Source organism: Colletes gigas, unplaced genomic scaffold (assembly GCF_013123115.1).
Source record: "Colletes gigas isolate AHSC1104 unplaced genomic scaffold, ASM1312311v1 Colletes_gigas_Sc00082, whole genome shotgun sequence".
Classification (NCBI taxonomy): domain Eukaryota; kingdom Metazoa; phylum Arthropoda; class Insecta; order Hymenoptera; family Colletidae; genus Colletes; species Colletes gigas.
In genome coordinates, this window is record NW_025106710.1 from 147,235 (window position 1) to 168,982 (window position 21,748).

At 34.6% G+C, this 21,748-nt stretch overlaps 1 protein-coding gene across 8 annotated transcripts in view; it reads left to right on the plus strand.

Annotated features, from left to right (window-relative positions):
* The window catches only part of LOC122403878 (endophilin-A), a 150,007-nt gene extending 132,418 nt beyond the window's left edge, over positions 1-17,589 (plus strand). For all 8 annotated transcript variants that reach the window (XM_043407667.1, XM_043407674.1, XM_043407670.1 and 5 more), the window contains 2 exons: positions 4,048-4,163; positions 15,710-17,589. In XM_043407667.1, the coding sequence (XP_043263602.1) occupies positions 4,048-4,163; positions 15,710-15,829 (236 nt within the window). In that variant the 3' untranslated portion in view covers positions 15,830-17,589. The remainder of the gene's footprint in view (positions 1-4,047; positions 4,164-15,709) is intronic.
* Positions 17,590-21,748: the final 4,159 nt, after the last annotated feature.

Consider the following 21,748-nt stretch of genomic DNA (forward strand, 5'->3'; position numbering starts at 1 on the left):
AAACAATGAAAGATATGATAAAAGACATGCACCTACGACTGACAATACAAGCCCAACAAATTGCAGCGACATGCAAACAATCTCGACATAATACCCACCCTACATTCGAGCATAACTTTGAATGAGTTAAAAAGCACTGTTCAAAACAAAAATCTCCGTCCCAGGACTAGATAATATTCCAAACCAACTAATCAAGGAATTACCACAAATCGGAACCAACCACCTCCTAAAAATTTATAATTGCATATGGCTCAGTCAAGTTTTTCCCGACAATTGGAGGAAAGCCATAATCGTACCCATACTCAAACCGGGGGAAAACAGTATCGCTCGACTAGCGATGCTCTTATCAACATAGAGACTAGCATATGCGAGGCGTTTTTAAAAAACGAATCCCTAATCACAGTATACTTGGATATCGAAAAAGCATATGACACAATACCAAAAACAAACATCATCGAATCCCTCGCTAAAATAGGTCTAAACGATTGTTGCTAATGATAGCTTTCATTAAAAACTTCCTCACAAACAGGATTGTACAAGTGAAAACCAACGGGATACTCTCCAACCCAATTATTATTCAAAACGGAGTACCACAATGCTCAGTAATTAGTATTACGTTATTTTTATTAGTAATAAATGATATATTAAACAGAATCAAACTTCCAGTATAAGGAATCCTGTTTGCAGGCGACCCAACCTTAACTTGCAGCGAGAAGATTATAACCACAACCATAAAACTCCTACAGAGAAGTATAAACGATCTCCTAACATGGTCTGCAAAATTAGGACTGAAATTTTCTTCCCAAAAAACAAAGTATATCATATTCTCTCGTCATCACAAACAGAACCAACACCCTCCCAAACTCTACATGAGAAACTTCGAAATTGAAAAGGTAGGGGCAACATTAAGACACTCGGACTTATTTTTGACCATAAATGTGACGCGGGTGCCGCATATGAAGCATCTAAAAATTTCTTGCACAAAAAAAATGAGTATTATAAAAGGTTTTGCAAACAACAGCGGGGGAGCCGATCTGGAAATTATTATAAAAACCTATCATGCATTAATACGATCTAAACTAGACTACTGTTCAATAGTTTACAACTCGGCAAAACTAAGTACACTAAAAATGATAGACCGGATTAAAAATGTCGCCCTAAGATTAGCCACTGGAAGCTACAGAACCAGTCCAGTACCATAAAATACGCTGCCAAAATGTTTTCGACCCCAGATAACTCAACGTGCAACAACATATTTGCAAATAGATACATGCACTTAATAAGAAAAAAACCCAAATCACCAATTTCTTTCTATGATAGAATAACCAAGTTCAGTAGCCTAGCTCTGATCACATCGTAATCAACTGTTGTATGTAGTCACAAGAAAACAGCTCCATGGATCTTAAAAATTCCTAAAATAAATGTAGATCTGGCAAAATTTCCTAAAGATCAAATACATAACACGGAACTTAGATACAATTTCCAACAATTATGCAAGTAATACCTGAACTACCAAAAAATATACACCGATGCATAAAAAAAAAATCAGGAGGTGAAATTTGCCATCATCTGCGACAACACGCCCAAAAAACACCATCTTCTAAAAGCTGCCTCAATATTTATAGCAGAAGCTTACGCAGCTCTTGAAGCCTTTCGTCATACACTAAACAATAACCACCAAAACTCCATCATTTTTACAGATTCCATGAGCGTAATTAACGGACTGCGAAGTACCAACAGTACGACCAAACATGAAATCATAACAAACATTCAACACCTATGACACAGACCTTACCAACAACGGCAAACGCATAAGTCAAAGAAACAACACTGCTCCCATCAGATGGAACCCCAAGGCAAATCCCATATCAAGATCTTGCTGTTGCAATAAATCACGCCACAAAACAAGAATAGAATACATTATGGATTTCGTCCAAAAAAAACAAAAACGCACGAAATAACACAAGATTTTTATTAATCATTACCCACCAATAATGTGAAGAGCAAAGATCGAATAATCATGACAAGGCTATGAACAGAACACTGTAAACTCACACACGAGTACCTAATGAAAAGAAGCCGAACCACCAACCTGTAACCTATGCTACAAAGTCATAATGACCAACCATCTACTATATGAATGTAAAAGATACAACGTCCAAAGACAAAAATATAAGATAACATTACCTATAGCCTTGATGTCACAGAAACATATAGAAAATACTCTGAAATATCTAAAAGAAACCAACAATAACCACACCAAAAGAGGAGAACCCAGCACCAAGTCGTCGCTAATAATCCGAAGGTCGATGCGACATAAAACATGAATTTAAAAAAAAAAAAACTTTAGGTCTACATGTAAAGACTGTATTTCAAAAGTATTAATCGCAAACCCTGTTGGCTTGACTAGACGCTTAGGGCAGCACCGAAATGTCAGTTCTGGTGTCTATCAAATACCTGATCTGCGTGCATCTGTCTGCCATCACAAGACGGTGTTGCCATTGTTCTCTTTTCACAACCGCCTCTACGTGCGAAAATGTCTTTAGTTTTCCAGCAATTTTGGTTTTTATGAGTAGGACTCATGGTACTTGTACTCTTTTATCCCTTTACTGTGGTAAAAAGACATCATATCAGCTAAATCTACAGATCGGTTAGCAGATTAAAACCGATGGTTGACTTTATGAAATAATGTTAAATTATAAAAGTTAGTTTTTCTGTTTACACTTTAATTTGTAGTGTTGTTTGGAACTGGAACAGGGTTGACTATAGGCATGGACATCGATGATACTTTCAGAATCTTAAGCCTGTAACACAAGCCGAGATAAATCAGCAATTTCGCTTATTGTTAAAACGCTGCGAACTTCATCTAGCAACTGTTTAAAAAATAACATCCTCGGAACTGTGTCGCTGCATAGTTCTTCTGCTAAATTTTTCAGTTTTTGCAGGAAATTTGAAATCATTTGATTCCCGATATCGCGTCTACTTAAGAAGCGTCGAAGTTTAAATTCCGTCGTTTCATTAAAAGAATCAATAATAGAAGACCAAAGATTTTAACCGTTCGAGAACGAAAAACTATTAACTATAACTGTTGAAATTTGTCGAAGAATATTGAGAGGTGAAAATTTTCATGGTCGAACATCGAGAAAGAAGGGAGAAGCATACTGCTCAGATTGTTCGTGAGTGGATACTTTAATCCCGTTTCCCATTTTGTACGTACACATCCTCAGAGTCCAGATACAAATCCTATAAAAAATTTATGGGCGGAAATAGATAAAAAACTAGACGAGCATGAAATTTCCAATAAACAAATGCTAAAAGAAAAAATTGTGGAAGTTTGCAATAGTATTGAACCAAATATCACTTTAAAACTGATAGAAAGTATGCCAAATCGATTAAACGATCTAATAAAGCATAAAGGTGGACCCATGAAATGCTAGAAAATTAATAAAAAATAAAAAAATTACCATAATATGCTATTTTTCGACAAAATCTACATTGATACGAATACTTTGGTGGCCTGTTATTATGTACTATGCAGAGTAAATCAACATATTTTTGTTATTAGTTAATCAATTTTGTTATAATTTAGTAAAAATAAATTTTATACATGTGTTCATTTATAATAAAACATTTATTGCAAAATTTTAAATACATCCTTTGATTTCAACAAATTTCTCTTACAAGCAACGAGGGTACGAATACTTATGGGACTGACTGTATTTTAATATTATCTAAATCGATGAGGTGGTCATAATTTCGAATAATTACCCCGAAGTATGACAGTCCCAGTCATAGTTGTGAAATTTTCAAATTTTTAATATTTAATATTTCGAAAACCATTTAAGTTAAGCGGCTAAAATTTGGAATACTGTACTTTTTCGAGGTTACCAATAAAGTACTGTAAAGAAAAAAATTGGTGAAAATAAATTTTTCACCTGTGCGATTTGTACAGATCTATCATACGTAAGATTGCTACAGGTAGTCTAATGTTTCATTACATTGTTTTATTTATTTTTTGAAGTAACAAGAATTCTTAATATTTTTCAGCTTCTCCGTTGCCATCTCCGAGTAAATCTCCAGCAAGGACTCCTATGGCAAGACAACCTTGTTGCACGGCTTTGTATGATTTTGAACCGGAAAATCCTGGAGAACTCGGGTTCAAAGTAAATATAATGATATAATAATATTAGTTAGAGGAGTCCAAGTACTTGAGAATATAAGCCGAGTCAAGCTTAGTTTAGATTTTTAAAATCAAATCAAGTGTTTGATTGTTTAAGTAATCTTAATTATCCAAACAAACTTGATTATGTATTCTTACTTAATTATAGTATTATATTTGAATAATAAATTTCGCTTGGATAAGATTTGAATAAGCTTACAATTAGATAAAGTCAAGTGTTGTAATTGTGACGGCGCAGGGCAAACGATATACATATTTTTTTTTTGAAGCTGTGAATGGAATTTTCGGTTCTAATACTTCCAATGTATCAAGCTCCTCAAGTACTCTTTGTTCATAAAGACACACACACACACACACACACACACACACACACACACACACGCGCGCGCGCGCGCGCGTGTGCATGAACGTTCAGGCTGGTTCACAACACTTCCTTCTCTTACAAGAATGCGAATACATACACAATATGATACTTGATAATTTACTTAAAACTTATTTCAAATGGTGACTTATAATTAATGTAATATGTAATCTTTGAGATGTTGGGACTATTTTCTTTCGTGCGGTGGTCTTCGAGGAGTCTGTTCTATAATTCTCAATACTGCCTCATGTGCTGGTTTATTTACTAAAGTAGAAATCCGTTGATTTTGATGTCTTTGAGCTCTGTTCGCCAGTGCAGTTCCTCATTTTGCATTTACTGTACATTCTGACTCGTCTAAACTTATTTCCTCTATTGTTTCTTCTGAGTTGCTGAGCTAATATACTCTTCTGAGTTTTTGCTTCTCCTCTTTGGCGTCTTTTCCCCGATCTAGAATACTTAGCCAACGTATCTGATTCATACCCTGTTGTTTTCCAGCTTTACTTTATAATGTAATTTGCCTATTTTCTCCATTATTTTGCCAAATATCCATTTTTCTTTGCTTGTATAGTTTCTACACCCATCTCTTTCTCATTTCATTTTTTGTTCCTTCATCATATTTTTTGTAGTCGGTTTCAGTAAGTCTAGTCTATATTTGATTTTTGTATTAAACATGAGTTCGCTTGTTGAATGAGGTATATTGCGATACTGCGCCAATAGTATTTGTAGCATGTTTTCTACGTTTGTATTTTCTGTATTTGCATTTTTTTTAGTTCATTCTTGATAGTTTGCACGTATCTTTTTGTTTGACCATTGGTTACAGGGTGGTATGGCGTTTTGTGTTCGTTTACGTTTGATATCATTTGTTTTCAAGAAATTCTTGAATTCCGTAGATACATATGTATATTCTACCATTGTCTGTTAGCAGTGTTTTTGGTATTCTAGGACAGGTGAAGATCTCTTTGCATTTTTTAATTGTAGTTTCAGTGTTGATACTATTTACTATGTATACCTCTGGCCATTTTGAGTAGACGCCCACGAGTATAAAGAACATTTCTCCTAAGAAGGGTCCAGCAAAATCTGCATGTATTCGGTCGAAAGGTCACAATGGCTGTTCCTAGACATGTTCATCAACCTTGACTGGATTGTTTCTGTATGTATTACATTCGCTGCGTATTCTACATAATCGCTCGATGTTCTTTCTTATATTTGGCCACCAACAATAACCTCTGATTAGATTCTTCATTTTCGAGATTTCGAAATGTCCTATATGCAACTCTTGTAGCACTTTTTCTTATAGTGATCGTGGAATTACTACCTATTGTTCTCTGACTAATAAGCTATTCTCCTTAGCGAATTCTAAGCGAAATCTTTTGCTTAAAGCAAAAATTATTGGTAGTATTATGTATCTAGTCCCGAAATATGGAACACATCTACTACGTCTATATTTTCTTTTTCAGTTGTTAATGGCAGTCTTGATAAGTTGTCTTCATTTGCGTTTTCTTCTGAGCTCCAGTATTTAATGATGAAGTTATATACCTGCAGAAAAATGGCGTAGTGTTGCATCCTCATACCTGCAAGAAATGGTACTCCTTTTGGGCGATAGAATCTGTGTCAATAGTCTGTGATCTGTCGGCAGTGTAAAGGGTATACCTGAATAAGGGGGTCACATGTGCCCCAAACCAAATTGAACATGCGATGGGTCATTTGATAGCTTATCGAAAGAGAACACTTTGTGCTAATTTTTAATCCAAAATCTCGATGGTGGGATTAATAATGGGGTGATAAAGAAAATCTTGTTTTTGCGCAATTTCTCTTGTTCTATTGAATACAAAAATGTAAACAAATTCAGAGACATTTCCGAGGCACATATTTTCGAAGTTTTTCCGATTTGTAGATGAAAAAACCAGGTTATAAAAAATAAAAAATCGTAAAAAATGTCGAAAAATGCCGATTACGTATTGAAGCTGTTGCAGAATTACTTTTATATTTTTACAATAAACAGTTATTGTTATTACTATTATTCTCAATTTTGTTTCAAATTTGTCACTTTGGTGCGCCGTAATGAGACAAAATAAAAATCGTTTCTTTCCTTATTTTCTGCGTATTAAAGTAGCTTACACGTTGAATTTTTATGCATTTTTATGCGTTTAATGTTTCTACACTAAGCAAAATTACATAAGAATTGAACAAAATAAAATAAAGCCAACCGCTAAGCGCGATATATTCTAAAATATTGACGATATTTTCAACGGGGTCGTTCGCGAAGTATCCGACTGTGAAACCACTAAAAGTTTTTTGATCGCAGATTCGAACTTTTGGACTTAACTATTGTTTCTTATTCATTATATTTTTGTCAAGTACTAACTATATAACAATGATCTATATTTACTTCTCAATGTTCTAAAAGTATTTAGAAAATATGTGTACAAATAATTTTGGAGCATTTTTTGTGTCTGCTTTTTTGTTACGTCCTTTTTGTCAATTACGATTATTATTTAATACCTCCTTCACCGAAATTAATGTGAAAAGTTAGTTCTCAAATTTCTTGCCTTTGACAATTATGTATGGATTTGAGCAGAAAATTGTGTATTGACTTACTATTATTTCTTCTTCCCTTTTGACAAAGCAGTTCTCTCCATCTTTTTCTTTTTCCTTGAACGATATGGATGTTTGCTGCGGCTTCAATATTTAATCTTCTCCACCACTCCACCCACAAAAAAACAATTAGTACTACATGATGTAATCCGTCTTAGCAAACAATTTTTGTACGAACATTTTTTTAATAACTACAACTCCTTCCGAGATATCCTGCTGTACTCATTTAAACAAGACACCCTGTAGAATAGCAGATACTTTACTTTGTTCTCTCCCGTAATATTCAACACCGAAAATGCTACTTCCTTTCTTTATAGCCATCGTTCCCCCGTAGCTAGTAGCTTTTGGATCGAAGGTTTCAAATTGTATTTGCGCATGTAATACTGTATCGGCCATTTTTCTCTTGTGTCCTTTCGTACTTATTGTTAGTATGCCTGGCTCACGCGTGGCTTTTTAAGTTAACTGTGCGCACAACTGTGTAGTACAGAACTTTATTCCATCCTCGTTGCCAATTTGTTGTAACTGTGGTGGCACAGGGCAAATAAATAAATAAATAAATGAGCATCGTCTATTCTTAGTAGATAATAAAATGTTATATGTATTTTCTTTTGGGGGTATAAATGGAATTCTCGGTTTCACTACTTTTAATGTTCGCAGCGTCCACTGCGTGGATGGTCCACACTCCTCGAGTGCTCTCTGTCACACACACATGCGTGCGCGCGCCATGAACGTTCAGGCGGGTTCACACATCAAGAATAATCATGATAATTATAGAAATTAAAAGAAATATCTGTTCATTTAAATAACTTGAGGTAGTTGATGGCAAGTTAGTAAAAGTTACAGAATGATTAAAAATTTTAAATTTCTTTGAGTTTAGAATAAGATGATTTTGAAACAAGGATACAAACCTTAATACGTAATATAAATGTAATTCTTATAATTAACATATAATTTTTTAACTTATTACATTATAGATATTCACACATTTTGTAAAAACAATTATGTTGTTCAAACATTTGAACAGATTGAATTTCCTCAAGTTTGACCAAATATTCAAGTTTCTTGGATAATTAAATACTTGACTTAGTTTGAATTTCAAGTACTCGAACAGCTCTAATATCAGGATGAGTTATAATTCGAATTAGTTCATTCGAATTTTTACGACGTATACATATCTGAAAGTACAATATTACATTCACATATTACTTGGGAAGGCTGATTTCTATGAACAAATAAAATCATAGAGCCTATATGATATTCAGTAAGCGCAATATTAATTTTCAACACTTAACATTCTATTTTGGGAAAGGAAAACTAACTTTTCTGCAATCATTTCTGCGATTATTATCTATTAGGTTGTCCCATAAGTTCTTTTCGTAAGTACGCTCGGTTTTTATAAACTGAGGAAATATGTGATCTTGTCTATTTTTTCTTAACGTTAGGACATTCAGTTGTATTATAGTTTTCAAATAGTATATTTTCTCGTTCCCAAAGCGTTTTGTTCGATTTCTGAATATTTTGAAATATCGAAGACCAGAGAAAGAATTTGTAACATGTGATGTTTCATTGTTTTAAAGAAGACAAGAGTATTAAGGGAGCAGCTGGCGAATATCTTATCGTTTACGGAGATAGTCTTGTGACAGTTCAAACCATCCACAACTGGTTTAAAAGATTGAAAGTTGGAAATTTAAATATCGAAATCGAAACCACCAGCATAACATTAAATTTGGATATACAAATTGTTCTGAAGAGTAGGTACTCTATCAGTTGACGTAACGAAACTTATTGGATCCAGTGTCCACGTATGATTTTCTTCTGCACAGCTGTTATAATGAAAAAGAACTTTTTTTGAAGAATTTAGTCCCTGGTGACGAAACTTGGATTCTCTATAATAACGCGGGTGCAGACAATTCGGATCAAGTTGATAAAAGGACATTTTACTTTTTGTTAAAGCTGGGCTTTGTCCAAAGAAACTTCTCTTGTTCATCAGGTAGGATTAAAACGGTGCTATATATTATCAGCTGCTTCTATTAAACGAAACTGTTAATTCGAAAAAATATTGTGTTTAACTAGAAGAATTGAAAGCAGCCATTGTTAAAAAAGCCCAGAATTGGCTAACGGGCGAGGGACGCCAAATCACATGTTTCTTTGCCGCTCAAAAGAAGCTGTTAGTATTTGAGTGGGATGTTGTACCCTATCCTCTATACTCTCCAGACATTATTCCTTCTGATTATTTTCCTTTCTCTAAAAAACTCTATGTGACATTGTAAAGAATAGGAGGTAGTGAAAGGAGTTAATTGATGTCGGTTCAAAGAGCCAGAGTATATTACGTGTATTTATTGTGAACCAAGAACAGATAATTAAAGATTGCAATTAAATAGTATGAAGAGGTGATGAGTGCGGAAGGACGCTGAATCAGGCCGTGCAAGGTGAACGTAGTTCGATTCCTTACATGTCGCTGAAAGAAATACAGGCGACCACCACGACTTTGAATTCGTATCAGAGACACGTCAGGTGATCGTGGGGAGTGTGTTTAAATGATGTTCTAATAGTTTGAGAAAACGGTACGATGACCGTCGAACGGCGAGAGAGAAACGAAAAATCTTCCCACTATTGTCCACCAACAACGGAAGAATCATGGTCGACCACGTGAACGTTTTTCACTTAAAATTTGCACTCCTTTGATACTTGACTTTATGATGACTGAATTGCGTCCGTACTGCTCGAGAGACACGATTACGATTTCCGTAGCCCCTACTTTGAAGGTTAAATTTGTGTTCTTAGGATCATTTTAAGAAAAAAAACTGTATATGCTATAGGTAGCAAATCGGCTTAGTTTAGCCGGAAAAGTAGATTTCCTGCTTTTTATAAATCTGTAAATATTTCGAAAACTATGCGAGATATGGCAAAATATATACAGACCTTTTCTGTAGGAAATTTAATTTTCTATGAAAAATATTAAGATGATGTTAAGATTCCGTTTTTTACGAAAAATATTCACTGTCATTTAATTAAAATTTCTAGTATCTTGTATAGTTCAAATACTTTTACTGTATTGGGATCTTACATATGCGTGTATTCGGCAACCGCTTTTTTGAAATAATAACAAATTATTTAAACAACATTATTATTTCACGAAAGCGTTATCGGCCGCTTTACGAGGCCAAAATAGGACGAAAATCAAGAATACCGATTTGTTGATGGAGGCTTCGTTAAAAAGTTATTAACGTTTATATTTTCGCCCGTACTGAATTTTTTTCTAGAAAGTGGATAGGATTTCGGGGGTATGTCTATTCACCAAAAATCACTGTAATTGACCCCCGCAACTAAAAATAATTTTTTCAGAACAATTTGAAATTTTTTAATTTAATTTTGTAATAACTTTTTAACGAGGCCTCAATCAAGAAATTGATATTCTTGATTTTCGTCTTGTTTTGGACTCCAGAATCTCCCATTAAAATTTTTCCCGGGGGTGGTCGAACACCCTGTATATAACCAAACCTAACCTAATACGTCAATAATATTCTCAGCTAATTGAGTTTTAATACATAAACATTTCTTGAGTCTTGTATAAGCAGTTGTGCACGGAGTCTTTATATTCCCCGACCATCATTTCGGAGGGGGGCAGTTGTTTTGTAACTTCACCGAAATATAAATATATTTGGAAACTGTGCAGCTGATAAAAAAATGTCGCACGACATAAATTGTGGGAAACTTAATTTTCTACAAAAAAGGTCTCTTACCACACGTATTTGAAACTACATATAGCGACCAGTTAACAAAGTATCTAAACAAATATATTTTAATTATATCTATTTTAAAAGCATGTGCGGTCTTTTTCCGTATGAAAAATTAGGAAATATGAAATAATAATTCTTTAACAATTTTTCCAAAAAATCTGAAAAAATTACGCATTAATAGTCATAATGTTACGCTATAGCCATAAAAATATGAACATGGTCGCGTAAGTAATTAAGACAATATAAAGCTTTTTCGCCATTTTTTATTTTTTTGACTACGTTCCACCCCTTCGAAAAATCTGAAAAAATTAGAGATTACTAATTCTTTTGAGAGCTTTATACTGTATAAAAACAAATGTGGTCACTTGATAATTTCTACAAAAAATCGCCGGTTAAAATATTTTCGAATTTTTTAAAAATCGAATTTGCATCCGAAAGTTCTGAAAAAATTCTCGAATATGTACATCAATCGATAGAATAATCATGATTTTTTTCATAATTTTTAATTGAGCAGAACGGGTGATATTAAGGATAAACCAAAAAATGATTTTCACCCCGTAATTACCCCTATAGTGGAGATACCTGGTTGAATCTCTGTGAAAAGGGGTTTTTATGAACCACCTATCGAGTGGTATTAATCCCGTTCACTTTGGTTTGGGGGCACTTTTACCATGCTTATTCGGCTAGACCCTTTAACCGCTAAACAAGGGGCCACGGAAATCGTAATCTTCCCGAAAGGGCCTCGCGCGAAGGATCGTCAAGATGGTAGTCGAGACAAAGTTGCAACCGACGAGGAGATAAGGAGGTAGGTCCTCGTGCCGTGTGCACCATCAACTGGGGTGCGAGTATTTCGTAACGATTGTCGATCGTATCCGGATAATTTGATTCGCAATGGTTCGAGACGCTGGTTCGTTTCGATCTTTGTGCTTCTTTAAACAGACATAAAGAATTGACTCTTGACTTTGAAGGTGGTAGAACAGAATGGAACGTATATACACACATCAATAATTTTGTACCATTTATACAATTTTATACACCTAAAATATAGTAAAAAAACAAAAAGGACTTGTGGGACAATCTAATATAATGTTTTATCATCTAAAGATTAAAGTTTCAGTATTATCCTTACCAAATAATACTAATTTGGGTAATTATCTAGAAGTTTGCCCTCCTCACCGATTTTCGTGACCTTGAAATATGTTGTCAAGATCATCATTTTGAACAACTTTTCCCTATACAGTGAGTCACAGCCAAAATCGTACACCACATACGAAAATATGTTTCATTCGAAAAAAGAAGTTTAGGAATGATTTGGAAAAACATAAAGCAGACATATCATTGTAAATATATCTGCATTTATTGTGCAATAATGACAAAAGAAATGAATATTGCTTAACATAAAAGAAATAAAGTTACTATTGTTACGAGCGCGAGCGCGAGATCCTGGATTTGGTCGAGGGTAGTACTCGACCGGTGGTTTTAGGTATGGTTAGGAAAGAGAAAGGAGTTCCGGACAAACCAGGGGCTCTATACCCTGGAAGCTACGGAGTTAGATTTATAAGGAAAATGTATGGTTTCACGGACGAACCAGGGGCTTTATACCCTGGGAGCCACGTAGGTTTTTAGAATGTTTTAGGATCTTGCTCTGTCGTAATGGTACACCTCGAGCGGTAAAGGTGTACCGGGTTCGTAAGATACCCCTAGTCTTACTATTAATAGTGTTCAGGGTTGTATTAAGTGAATAATGTAAGTGAGAATAACTACTTGAATATGTTCTAGTCGATGCTCAAGTACAATGGTCAGTTAACAGAACTAGTACTATTGCTAGGTTGCCTTGACGGCGAAAGTTCTATGTCGGCTTTTACGCGGCGCGTTCGCGGGAGCTACTTCTCGATTAGTCTAATGGGCACTCACTAATAAAACCGCTAAGGTAGTTATGTTGCTTGATGGGGATTATAGCCCAATCTTGCCTCGAGTGTCAAAGTAACGTTGTGTCGAGAGTTTTAGAAAAACTGAGCTTCTCGAGTAAGAAAACACGGCCCTTATATACTCGAAATTGCTCTGTACAATGATGGCGTATTACCATATTAGGCAATGAAAATTGGGCCGGGTGCTCACATACGGCATGAGTCAACCCCGTCCGAGGGGGTTGTGCGCTAGATCATCGGGCCAACGTCCAAGCTACCAAACGTTTCGATCCCATACATGAATGATATGTAACACTATAATACGGCGCAGAAAACATCTCACAGCTAAAATCGTACACATTAAGAATATTGTTCTATAGTTAAATTAAATTAAAAATTAGTACTTTGTAGGGTATCCTCGGCTGCATTCTACTGTATGTAACATTTTCAGCATTGATTTTACTAGGTTTTGTGTAAAATTGGGTTCAATTTTTCTCCATTCTTCTTGCAATGCCTTTTTTAAATCATGTTCGTTAGAAATCATATGTTTTCTAATCCGTACTTCTAATTCATGCGAAATATTCTCAATCACGTTTAGGTCAGGTTATTGGGGACGTGTATTCACAACTTTCGGGCAGTTATATAATTGCCATATTTTAGCAATATGCGACGTATGTTTTGGGTCATTATCACTATAAAATTTAAAAAAATTCAAAATTCCTAATTTTTCGGCACTACTTTTGAAATTCTTTTTTGAAATATTCAAATAATCAAATTTGTCCATGTTCCCTTCAATAAATTACAAATTTCCTGTTCCAGTAGCTGATACACACCCCCAAACCATCACTGACCCACCTCCATGTTTAATAGTAGCATTCATATTTTTTATTTTAAATTCTTCATTAGGTTTACGCCATACAGTAACTTTGCCATCTGGATGAAGAAGATTAAATTTCCTTTTGTCGGCAAAAATAACTTCTTTCCAAAAACTAAAATCCTTAGTTAAATACTGTCTCGCAAACTCTAGTCTCCTTTTCTTATTTTTATCGCTGACAAATGGTTTATTGCTTGCTGTACGCTCATGAAAATAATCTCTTTCTTAGTACTCTTCTTACAATTTTTGAATTAACAAATATTTGCAAATATTTTTTCACCTCGTTCGACAATTTAGGTGCACTCAGCTTTGGATTTTTTTTGATTTTTCTAACTATCCATCGCTCATCGTACGCATTAAATTTTGTGTTCGGTGCTGTTCTTAATTTATTTGTAATTCTATTTTCTTCTCTATAGCGTTTAATAATGTATTGAGCAGTGCTAATACTTCTACCAATAATTTTTGCAATTTCTCGATAGCTTTTCCCATTTTAAAAGTTCTTCGCGACAATTTCCCGCGCCTCTAGTGTCATCTGCTTCATTTTTACTATTATTACGATTTATTTCCTTGCTTCGATGTAATACCACGTTTACTAGCAAGCTAAAACAATGATTTTTTTTTGTTTACCGTTTTTACTTTCTTTTCGGGGATTCCTGGAGGGGAATTCCAGATAAGAAAATAGTGTACGATTTTAGCTTTGAGATGTTTTTTGCACCGTATTATAGTAATTTTATTTTTTTTATGTTAAGCAATATTCATTTCTTTTGTCATTATTACACAATAAATACAGATATATTTATAATATATGTCTGCCTTATTTTTTTTCCAAATCATCCTCAAACTTCTTTTTTCGAATGAAACATATTGTTATATGTGGTGTATAATTTTGGGTGTGACTCACTGTATCTATATGTTACCGCCGCTTGGCCTTAGTTTTCGAGATATTTGCAAAAATCTTTAGTTAAACTTAGATTACGAGTACACTTTATTTCGGCATAAGCTATCGCTTAACGGCGTTTGCAACATATTCTTCTTATTACAACAGTTATGTTTTTGCGTTTGTTTGGGTATTTGATACGTATTCCTTCCAAATGATGTTTTGTCACTAGTTTACGAGCGAGCTATTGACAAACTCACGAGTACAGGTATACAGTATATAAAAGGCGAAAGAAAAAGTAATTGGAGTGAGTTATGGTTTGGTATAATAGATGAGATTCTACTTGAGATGCTGTAAAATGGTGATATGAAAACATCTCAAGTAGAATTTCGTATATTATATTTAGGAAGGACCCTCCCCAAACCTCCTCGCCGTCAGAAAATATAACCTCAAACCATTTCAATCACTCATTCAATTACCATTCAGTCTCCATTTTTCCCGAAATACAGTATACTGGTGACATAAGTATAACTGCAGTTTTTTCCGAATATCTCGGAAACTAAGGCCGACGGCGGTAACATGTATAGGGAAAAGTTGTTCAGAATGATGACCTTGATAACATATTTCAAGGTCACGAAAATCGGTGAGAAGGGCAAACTTCTAAATAATTATCCTAATTTATAATAAAAATATTGTGTCTGCATTATAGTTTACTTTTTGTTTGAAAATTTTTTCTGTTAAAGAATCATGCACACTTAAAACAAAAACAGAATCATCCATTGCAGGCTTAAAATTTTGCAATGTTACCCTTTAATTACACATCACCATGATACAATAGCACATATATTTTTTTAATGAATATTCAATACTTTTTTCTATAGTCTATATTCAGTCTAGTCGTTTACGATAAACATTATCATCTATTGTCTAATTAGATTTAAGAACATAACATTAATTGTTCAGACTTATTTGACCAAAATCAAATCATTTTCTTGGATTCTATTAAAAGGATTGCATTAGTTAAATCACGAAGTGAAAAAGATAAATGAAAGATAACGGAAATATTAATGAATATAATATACGTTGACGTCTCGCTAGAAGATTCGAACGAACTAATTATTAATTAATTCTTTTGAAGAAAAGAAACTGTCTAATTGGCACGTGTTTTGTTATAGGAAAACGATACGATTACTTTGATTCAGAAAATCGACGAGAATTGGTTCCAAGGTAGCGTGAACGGTCGCACCGGTTATTTCCCAGTAACTTACGTGCAAGTCGTAGTACCGTTACCTTAAGAGGATGTCATGCGTCTCAAAACCAAAGACCCTGCATTCGTTCACCAGCGTCTCCAGCAAAATTATCTTACGCTCCAATTAGCCTAAATCTCTATTCAAGACTTCTCTACTATCACTTACGTTATATGGTCCCAAGCTTGTTCGATCTACGGATTCAGAGTTCCTCTGTCTTATTTTGTTTCTTTCGTCTATTGTCCCAAGAATAGATGTATACGCATGTTAATGTACATATATAATGTTATAGTGTCTTTTATTGACGTAAGGACCTTCGCGCGCGCAGATACATACAAACATGATTACACGGTAAAACATACGGATATATACACACTAAAGTACCTACGATTACAGTCCACTGTCAAGGGTGGCTCATTTCTCGCGTTCTGTACCATTTCATGTCATGATGTAACATCTTCGTTAGTTTCTCTCACTAAAGTTCAATTGCACAAAGATATCAGATCACCAAGACTGCATTGAAATTCGAGTAGCAAAAACGTTCGAATACTCTTACGTCAAGTATTTTAATTTACACCATTATCATCGTATTATGTATTATGTAGTGAAACTTTAAGTTACTTCTTTTTTGAGAGATAATGCTTGATCAGTTCGTGATCAAGTTTCACTTTATGATTTCATTGGTCAGCTAAGCAATCGAAGCGTAATACATCATTTACAAGAAAGCCATCTTATGTTGTACATGTTTTTTATATACGTTTATTTGTTGTTTGTTAAAGCGCACGGTTCTTCATATAAAATTCGTTCATCGAATCATGGTGTACATTTTGAGTTGGTCCGCATAGCGCAGCGAAAACCGTACTCGTATAATATATTCGTGCATTGTATAGCGATTCGTTCCCCAGTCCTCCGGTCGTTTGAAGTTACTCGAACGTTTCCTATTCTTTTTAATCATTTAGGTGACACCGAATAGAAATTAGGATTTAGTTTTAAACGATGTTTAAAATGGCGGCGAATCTCTTTCACGAAGTCGTTAGCAATTAACAGAGTAAACAATTAGATTATCTACAACTCTGTTTATTACTTTGCATTGCGATTGCTTCAAGTCATAAGAAAACAAACTATACATGTATTTTAGATTCCTTTGCCCTTAGTTCTACATTTATTGATATTAGCGTGTTGAAATTGTTTAGAAATTATTTAGCATTGTTAACGATAATATCTTAAATGACTTCTTTGAATGAATTCAAATTGCTGATGTAGTAAAGCATCTAATTTTTTCTGCGCCCTCCCCTAATCCCAATGTAATTCCAAGTTCTGGAATAGAGAAAAGATATTAATCTAAATCAGAGTACTTATCACAATTATGTATTCGCGTTACAGATATTTAATTCGTATCCTTTACTGACTTTGGATGAGAGTGTAACCGCCAGAATAATGAAAGTAATTGAAAATCTTGGTTATTTGTTGCCACATGGATTTTAGGTAATCTTCAACAAATATTTGCTAAGCATAATATAATAATTATAGAGTATGTAACTTACACATATGTTGTCGATGATGGCGACAACGGTGATGACTACGACGATGGCATTATTATTATTAATATTCGCATATTTTTCCATTACTGTTACGGAAGATACATTTATATCGTAAAACGTTCTTGGCCTTACATTCTAAATCGTTCCAAAGGCAATTTCGTATAGTTGGTATTTATGAATTTCGCGGCACTTTGAACAGCGTTTCAGTTAATGCATTTATGTTACTTAATAATTATTGTGGTAGTCGTACGAATTAAAAATAATACTGATATTTCCCGATTGAACAATATTATTAAACAATCAGTTTTACTCATACTTTGTAACATTATATTAGTTGTATGTATAATTTATATACAATATTATACATATAATGGGTATTTTTTATGAGTTAATTGTATCATTATGATCTCGTACAATGTATGTCAATGAATTATAATATATTTTCGGAGACAGAAGATATTAAAACGTCGCGTTGAATTGGAACATTGTTCTAATGGCCGCTTAAATCGCCAAGAATGAAACTTACGGGTTCATTTACTGCAGAAAATTGTTAAAAATTATTGGCTGATATATCCGGGTATATAACTACTGCTGCTATCGTCATCAGCATTCAGTCATTGCAGATAAAAAGTATGAGGAGGAGAAAAAGACATTCATAATTTTATCTATTGTAACTATTGTGAGTCATGAAACTTTTTCCCGAAAACTCGAAGTGTTATCAATGTTGTGCAATATTAAAGTTTAACATCATGGTGTTTAAGCAGTTGTCGCGATCGCTGGATCAGTGTTTCTCAAATACGTGATTAAGAAAAAACATTACGAAAATCAGTAGACTAATATGATAAAAATTCTGTCAAGTTCAACGATGTCAAAAGCATTAGGTATATCCTGCTACTTTTTCGTTTTAAGCGACAAAGGAGACTCTCGTTCTTGTGATTTTACCTTCAGCAGAGCAACGCGCTTACGAAAGAATGTAATTGTAGCGAATAGGTGCCATATAAACATTTTCATAATTTATCGAATTACAATGTAAGAAAGAGAGACGTGAAATACAGCTGATAGTGAAGTAACGTCAATTTAATCGTACGTAGCTATGTATCACAGGTACCTAATGTACGTTGTGATAATTTAATATTCTTCTAAGCGCTAGCATCTGCTAGGAAGTTTGTCAATTAATATGATTACGAGAATCAGTGAGGCGTAAGTTTCATCTTCCAAGCACGGTGTAGAGTCACAAGAGAAACATGGGGGAATTGTTAGGTATAAAACGTTGAAAGCAATGTGAGTCCTACAACTTATGTCCACGTGCAAACGATAGCAATATAAAAATGGAGATATTTTCTTGGAACGAGAGATATATCACACGTCGAACAATGTTCGCGCAATTTGAGAAACACTGTACTGGTCCTGTGAATGAAAACTACGACACAAAGTCTCATGGAAGAATAATTTGTCGCGCGATATTTATTTCCACTTTAAGTCCGCAATTGCCTTCGTTCTTGTTTCCTGAAGTAATTTTACGGGAATACAAAGGCGATCGACGACCGTGGAGTAATAAAGGAAATAGAAAAAAAAAACAGAAAACTGGAAAAATAAAAAAAAGGACGAAATGAAATGATCTATAATTATTAAATCGGTATCTTACTATATAAATGTTGGCTATTGTTAAATGTTGAATATTGTTCTGCGGAGGGCTTGCTTCCTTTCGAGCGCAGAAGCTCGCCGATTCGAATCTATAATCATCCTTTTAATTACCCGACTCGTTTTTATGCACTCTACCGTATCTTTGTTTTATTATTCTACCATGATAACGACGAACGAGCTTTTTTTATATACTATACATATAAGTTTACTAAGTATTTCTTATAGAAATGTATTATTTTGCGATAGGTTAATTTTTAGAAGTCTTAGATTTTGCTTCCCCAAAAGAGAGACGGTTTTTTCGAACGCACGAGTTTCGTTCGAAGTGACAAGCTCTCCGCATTTTAATTGTAATCTAACTATTTGGGGTTGAGCAGATATCGAATCTATCGCTCCCCGCAAAGTCGCTGGGCATCCCTGGTCTGAAAAACTTAATTTTAGACGTTTATTTTTTTTTTCTTCTACTAAACATTAGATCGCTTCTATACTATATAGTTTCCTTATGCATGTCTTTATTGAGAAACTGAAAACTCGTTCGCTTCTCTTTGCTTATCGTGTTTCCGATCCACTTATATTTTGTAAGCGTCAGAATGTCCGGAATTCACGATAAGTGTTGAAGGGAGCGAGGATTCTTTTTTAGAAAACATTATTATATTCTGTTGACTTTTTATTATTGGTAAAGTGTAAAAAAATGACCAGTGGATGCAATGCAGTGATACTTTCAGACAATACATTACAATTAATTACTCTTATATGAATAAACTAATCTATTATGATTATTGAACTCCGATTGAAGAGGAATATACGACATGTACTCGATTCCGATCAATGCTAAATAATTATTAACACTAATTAAGAAATAAAGTGTGCTCTTTGTCATGCTACATAGTTTGAAAATGAATCTATGTTAAATTTACCCTTTCATACATCCGTCAGAGTTTTGTAGATTAATGCATGTATTTACTTTTTTCTAGCATAAATAAAATATACGTAGGGCGTGAAATGTATCATTTAAAACAATTAATAAATCATATTTTTGGATAATTTAAAAGAAAGTAGATAGCATAAATATTCTTAGCACAGACGAGGTATACGAGTAGACCTTACACCTTATGGACTTTCGTGATTCAAACTGACTGGCATATCGACTTAAAAATTGAGAGGTGATTTTACCGCCGGCAAACAGACTGTAGTGTGTGTGACTTTCAATCGCATCCTATCAAATTCGTATTTCAGGTCGTCTGCGATACGTGTTTAACATAATACAGTAGTGTCCACATAAGTGACTGAATTTTTTCCCACATAAATGACCAAAGTTATCCCCACCAATTCTTAGAAGCCAAGCGGCTTCGAACATCGAGCGTGTCGAGTGTAACTTGACGCCGGTCGTTATCGATACATTGTATATGTGGTTTCGGGTGCCAGCTATTGTATCTCACTCGCATTTATCCTCTTTCCTTATCTCCGTTGTATTCTGAGAAGTAACCATGCCTACATAAATGACCACGGCCGGCCCCAAACGTGGCCACTTAAGTGGGCACTATTGTAAATACCATAATGACGACAACGTACATGATGAACTAGACAAGTGAATGTGTAAGGATTGTCGAGGATGGGCAGAGAGGCGTGTGGACGGATTCAAATACGTGAACACTAAACGTAACGATATAACTATATTATTTAATATTAACTAACTATTTAATATAAAGAACATAAAAGAAAGACATAAAACGTAAACGAAAACGATCATAAACGTAAAACTGTGACTGCTTTCGACTAACGTTCGATACAGAGTGACGTTCCTGCAGTCAAAGTCGACCCTTCCTTATTTCTATCTTATAATAATGATCTAAACAAAACGCACGTTCGAGACGCAGTCCCTAAAACGTATTTCAGCTTAAACCTAAACACCTCACTCGATACCTACTGTAGTTTAGACTAAACACTTCTATCGACGCCAACGATAACGGTTCTCCGAACCACACACATACACTCCTTACAAATGGAAGTTTGTCTTTAATTAATTAAAATACTGGTCTTGTAAGTATAGTTGGTAATTATTTAGAAAAGGTGGGGTCTCACCGATTTCGATGATTTTTGAATATGTTGTAGAAATCAAGATTTTGAACAACTGTTTCCTACACATATAACCACCGCTCGGCCTTAGTTTACGAGATTTTTCTTCAAAAAGATTGCTACTACTACAATGAATTCTGTCTATAGAGGGTGTTCGGCTACCTATGGCAAAAATTTTAATGAGCGATAGTAGAGGCCAAAATAAGACGAAAATCGAGAATACTAATTTGTTGATGGAGGCTTCGTTGCAAAGTTATTAACATTTAAAGTTCCGCCTGTAGAATGACAACCCGCTAAACAGCTGCGTTCGCGCGGACAGTTGCGGCAGGCCAGTGATAGTGGTCCTCACGTAGCATGAAAAATTCTACTTACCGACATTATCGACAGCCTTAGATTTCTGTCCACTTATGGGAATGCGAACACCTCACGTTGAATCTTATTCAACCTGTCTTATGAAAATCCAGAAGGGCATATCAAAACTCGCCCGACAAGATTTTCACAGAGAAAGGGTGAATGCCGCCAGTTCCAATACACAATGTTGTGAACAAAAATCACCCACACGCGATTATACACGCCCCACGACTGTCCACAGTGTCCACAAGTGTCCACAAATAATCCTTTCAGGCACTAACCACTATGCAATTAAATAAACACGCACCGTGATTACGTTATTCGTGAACGTCTACGTGTACGTGTATCACGATTCTTC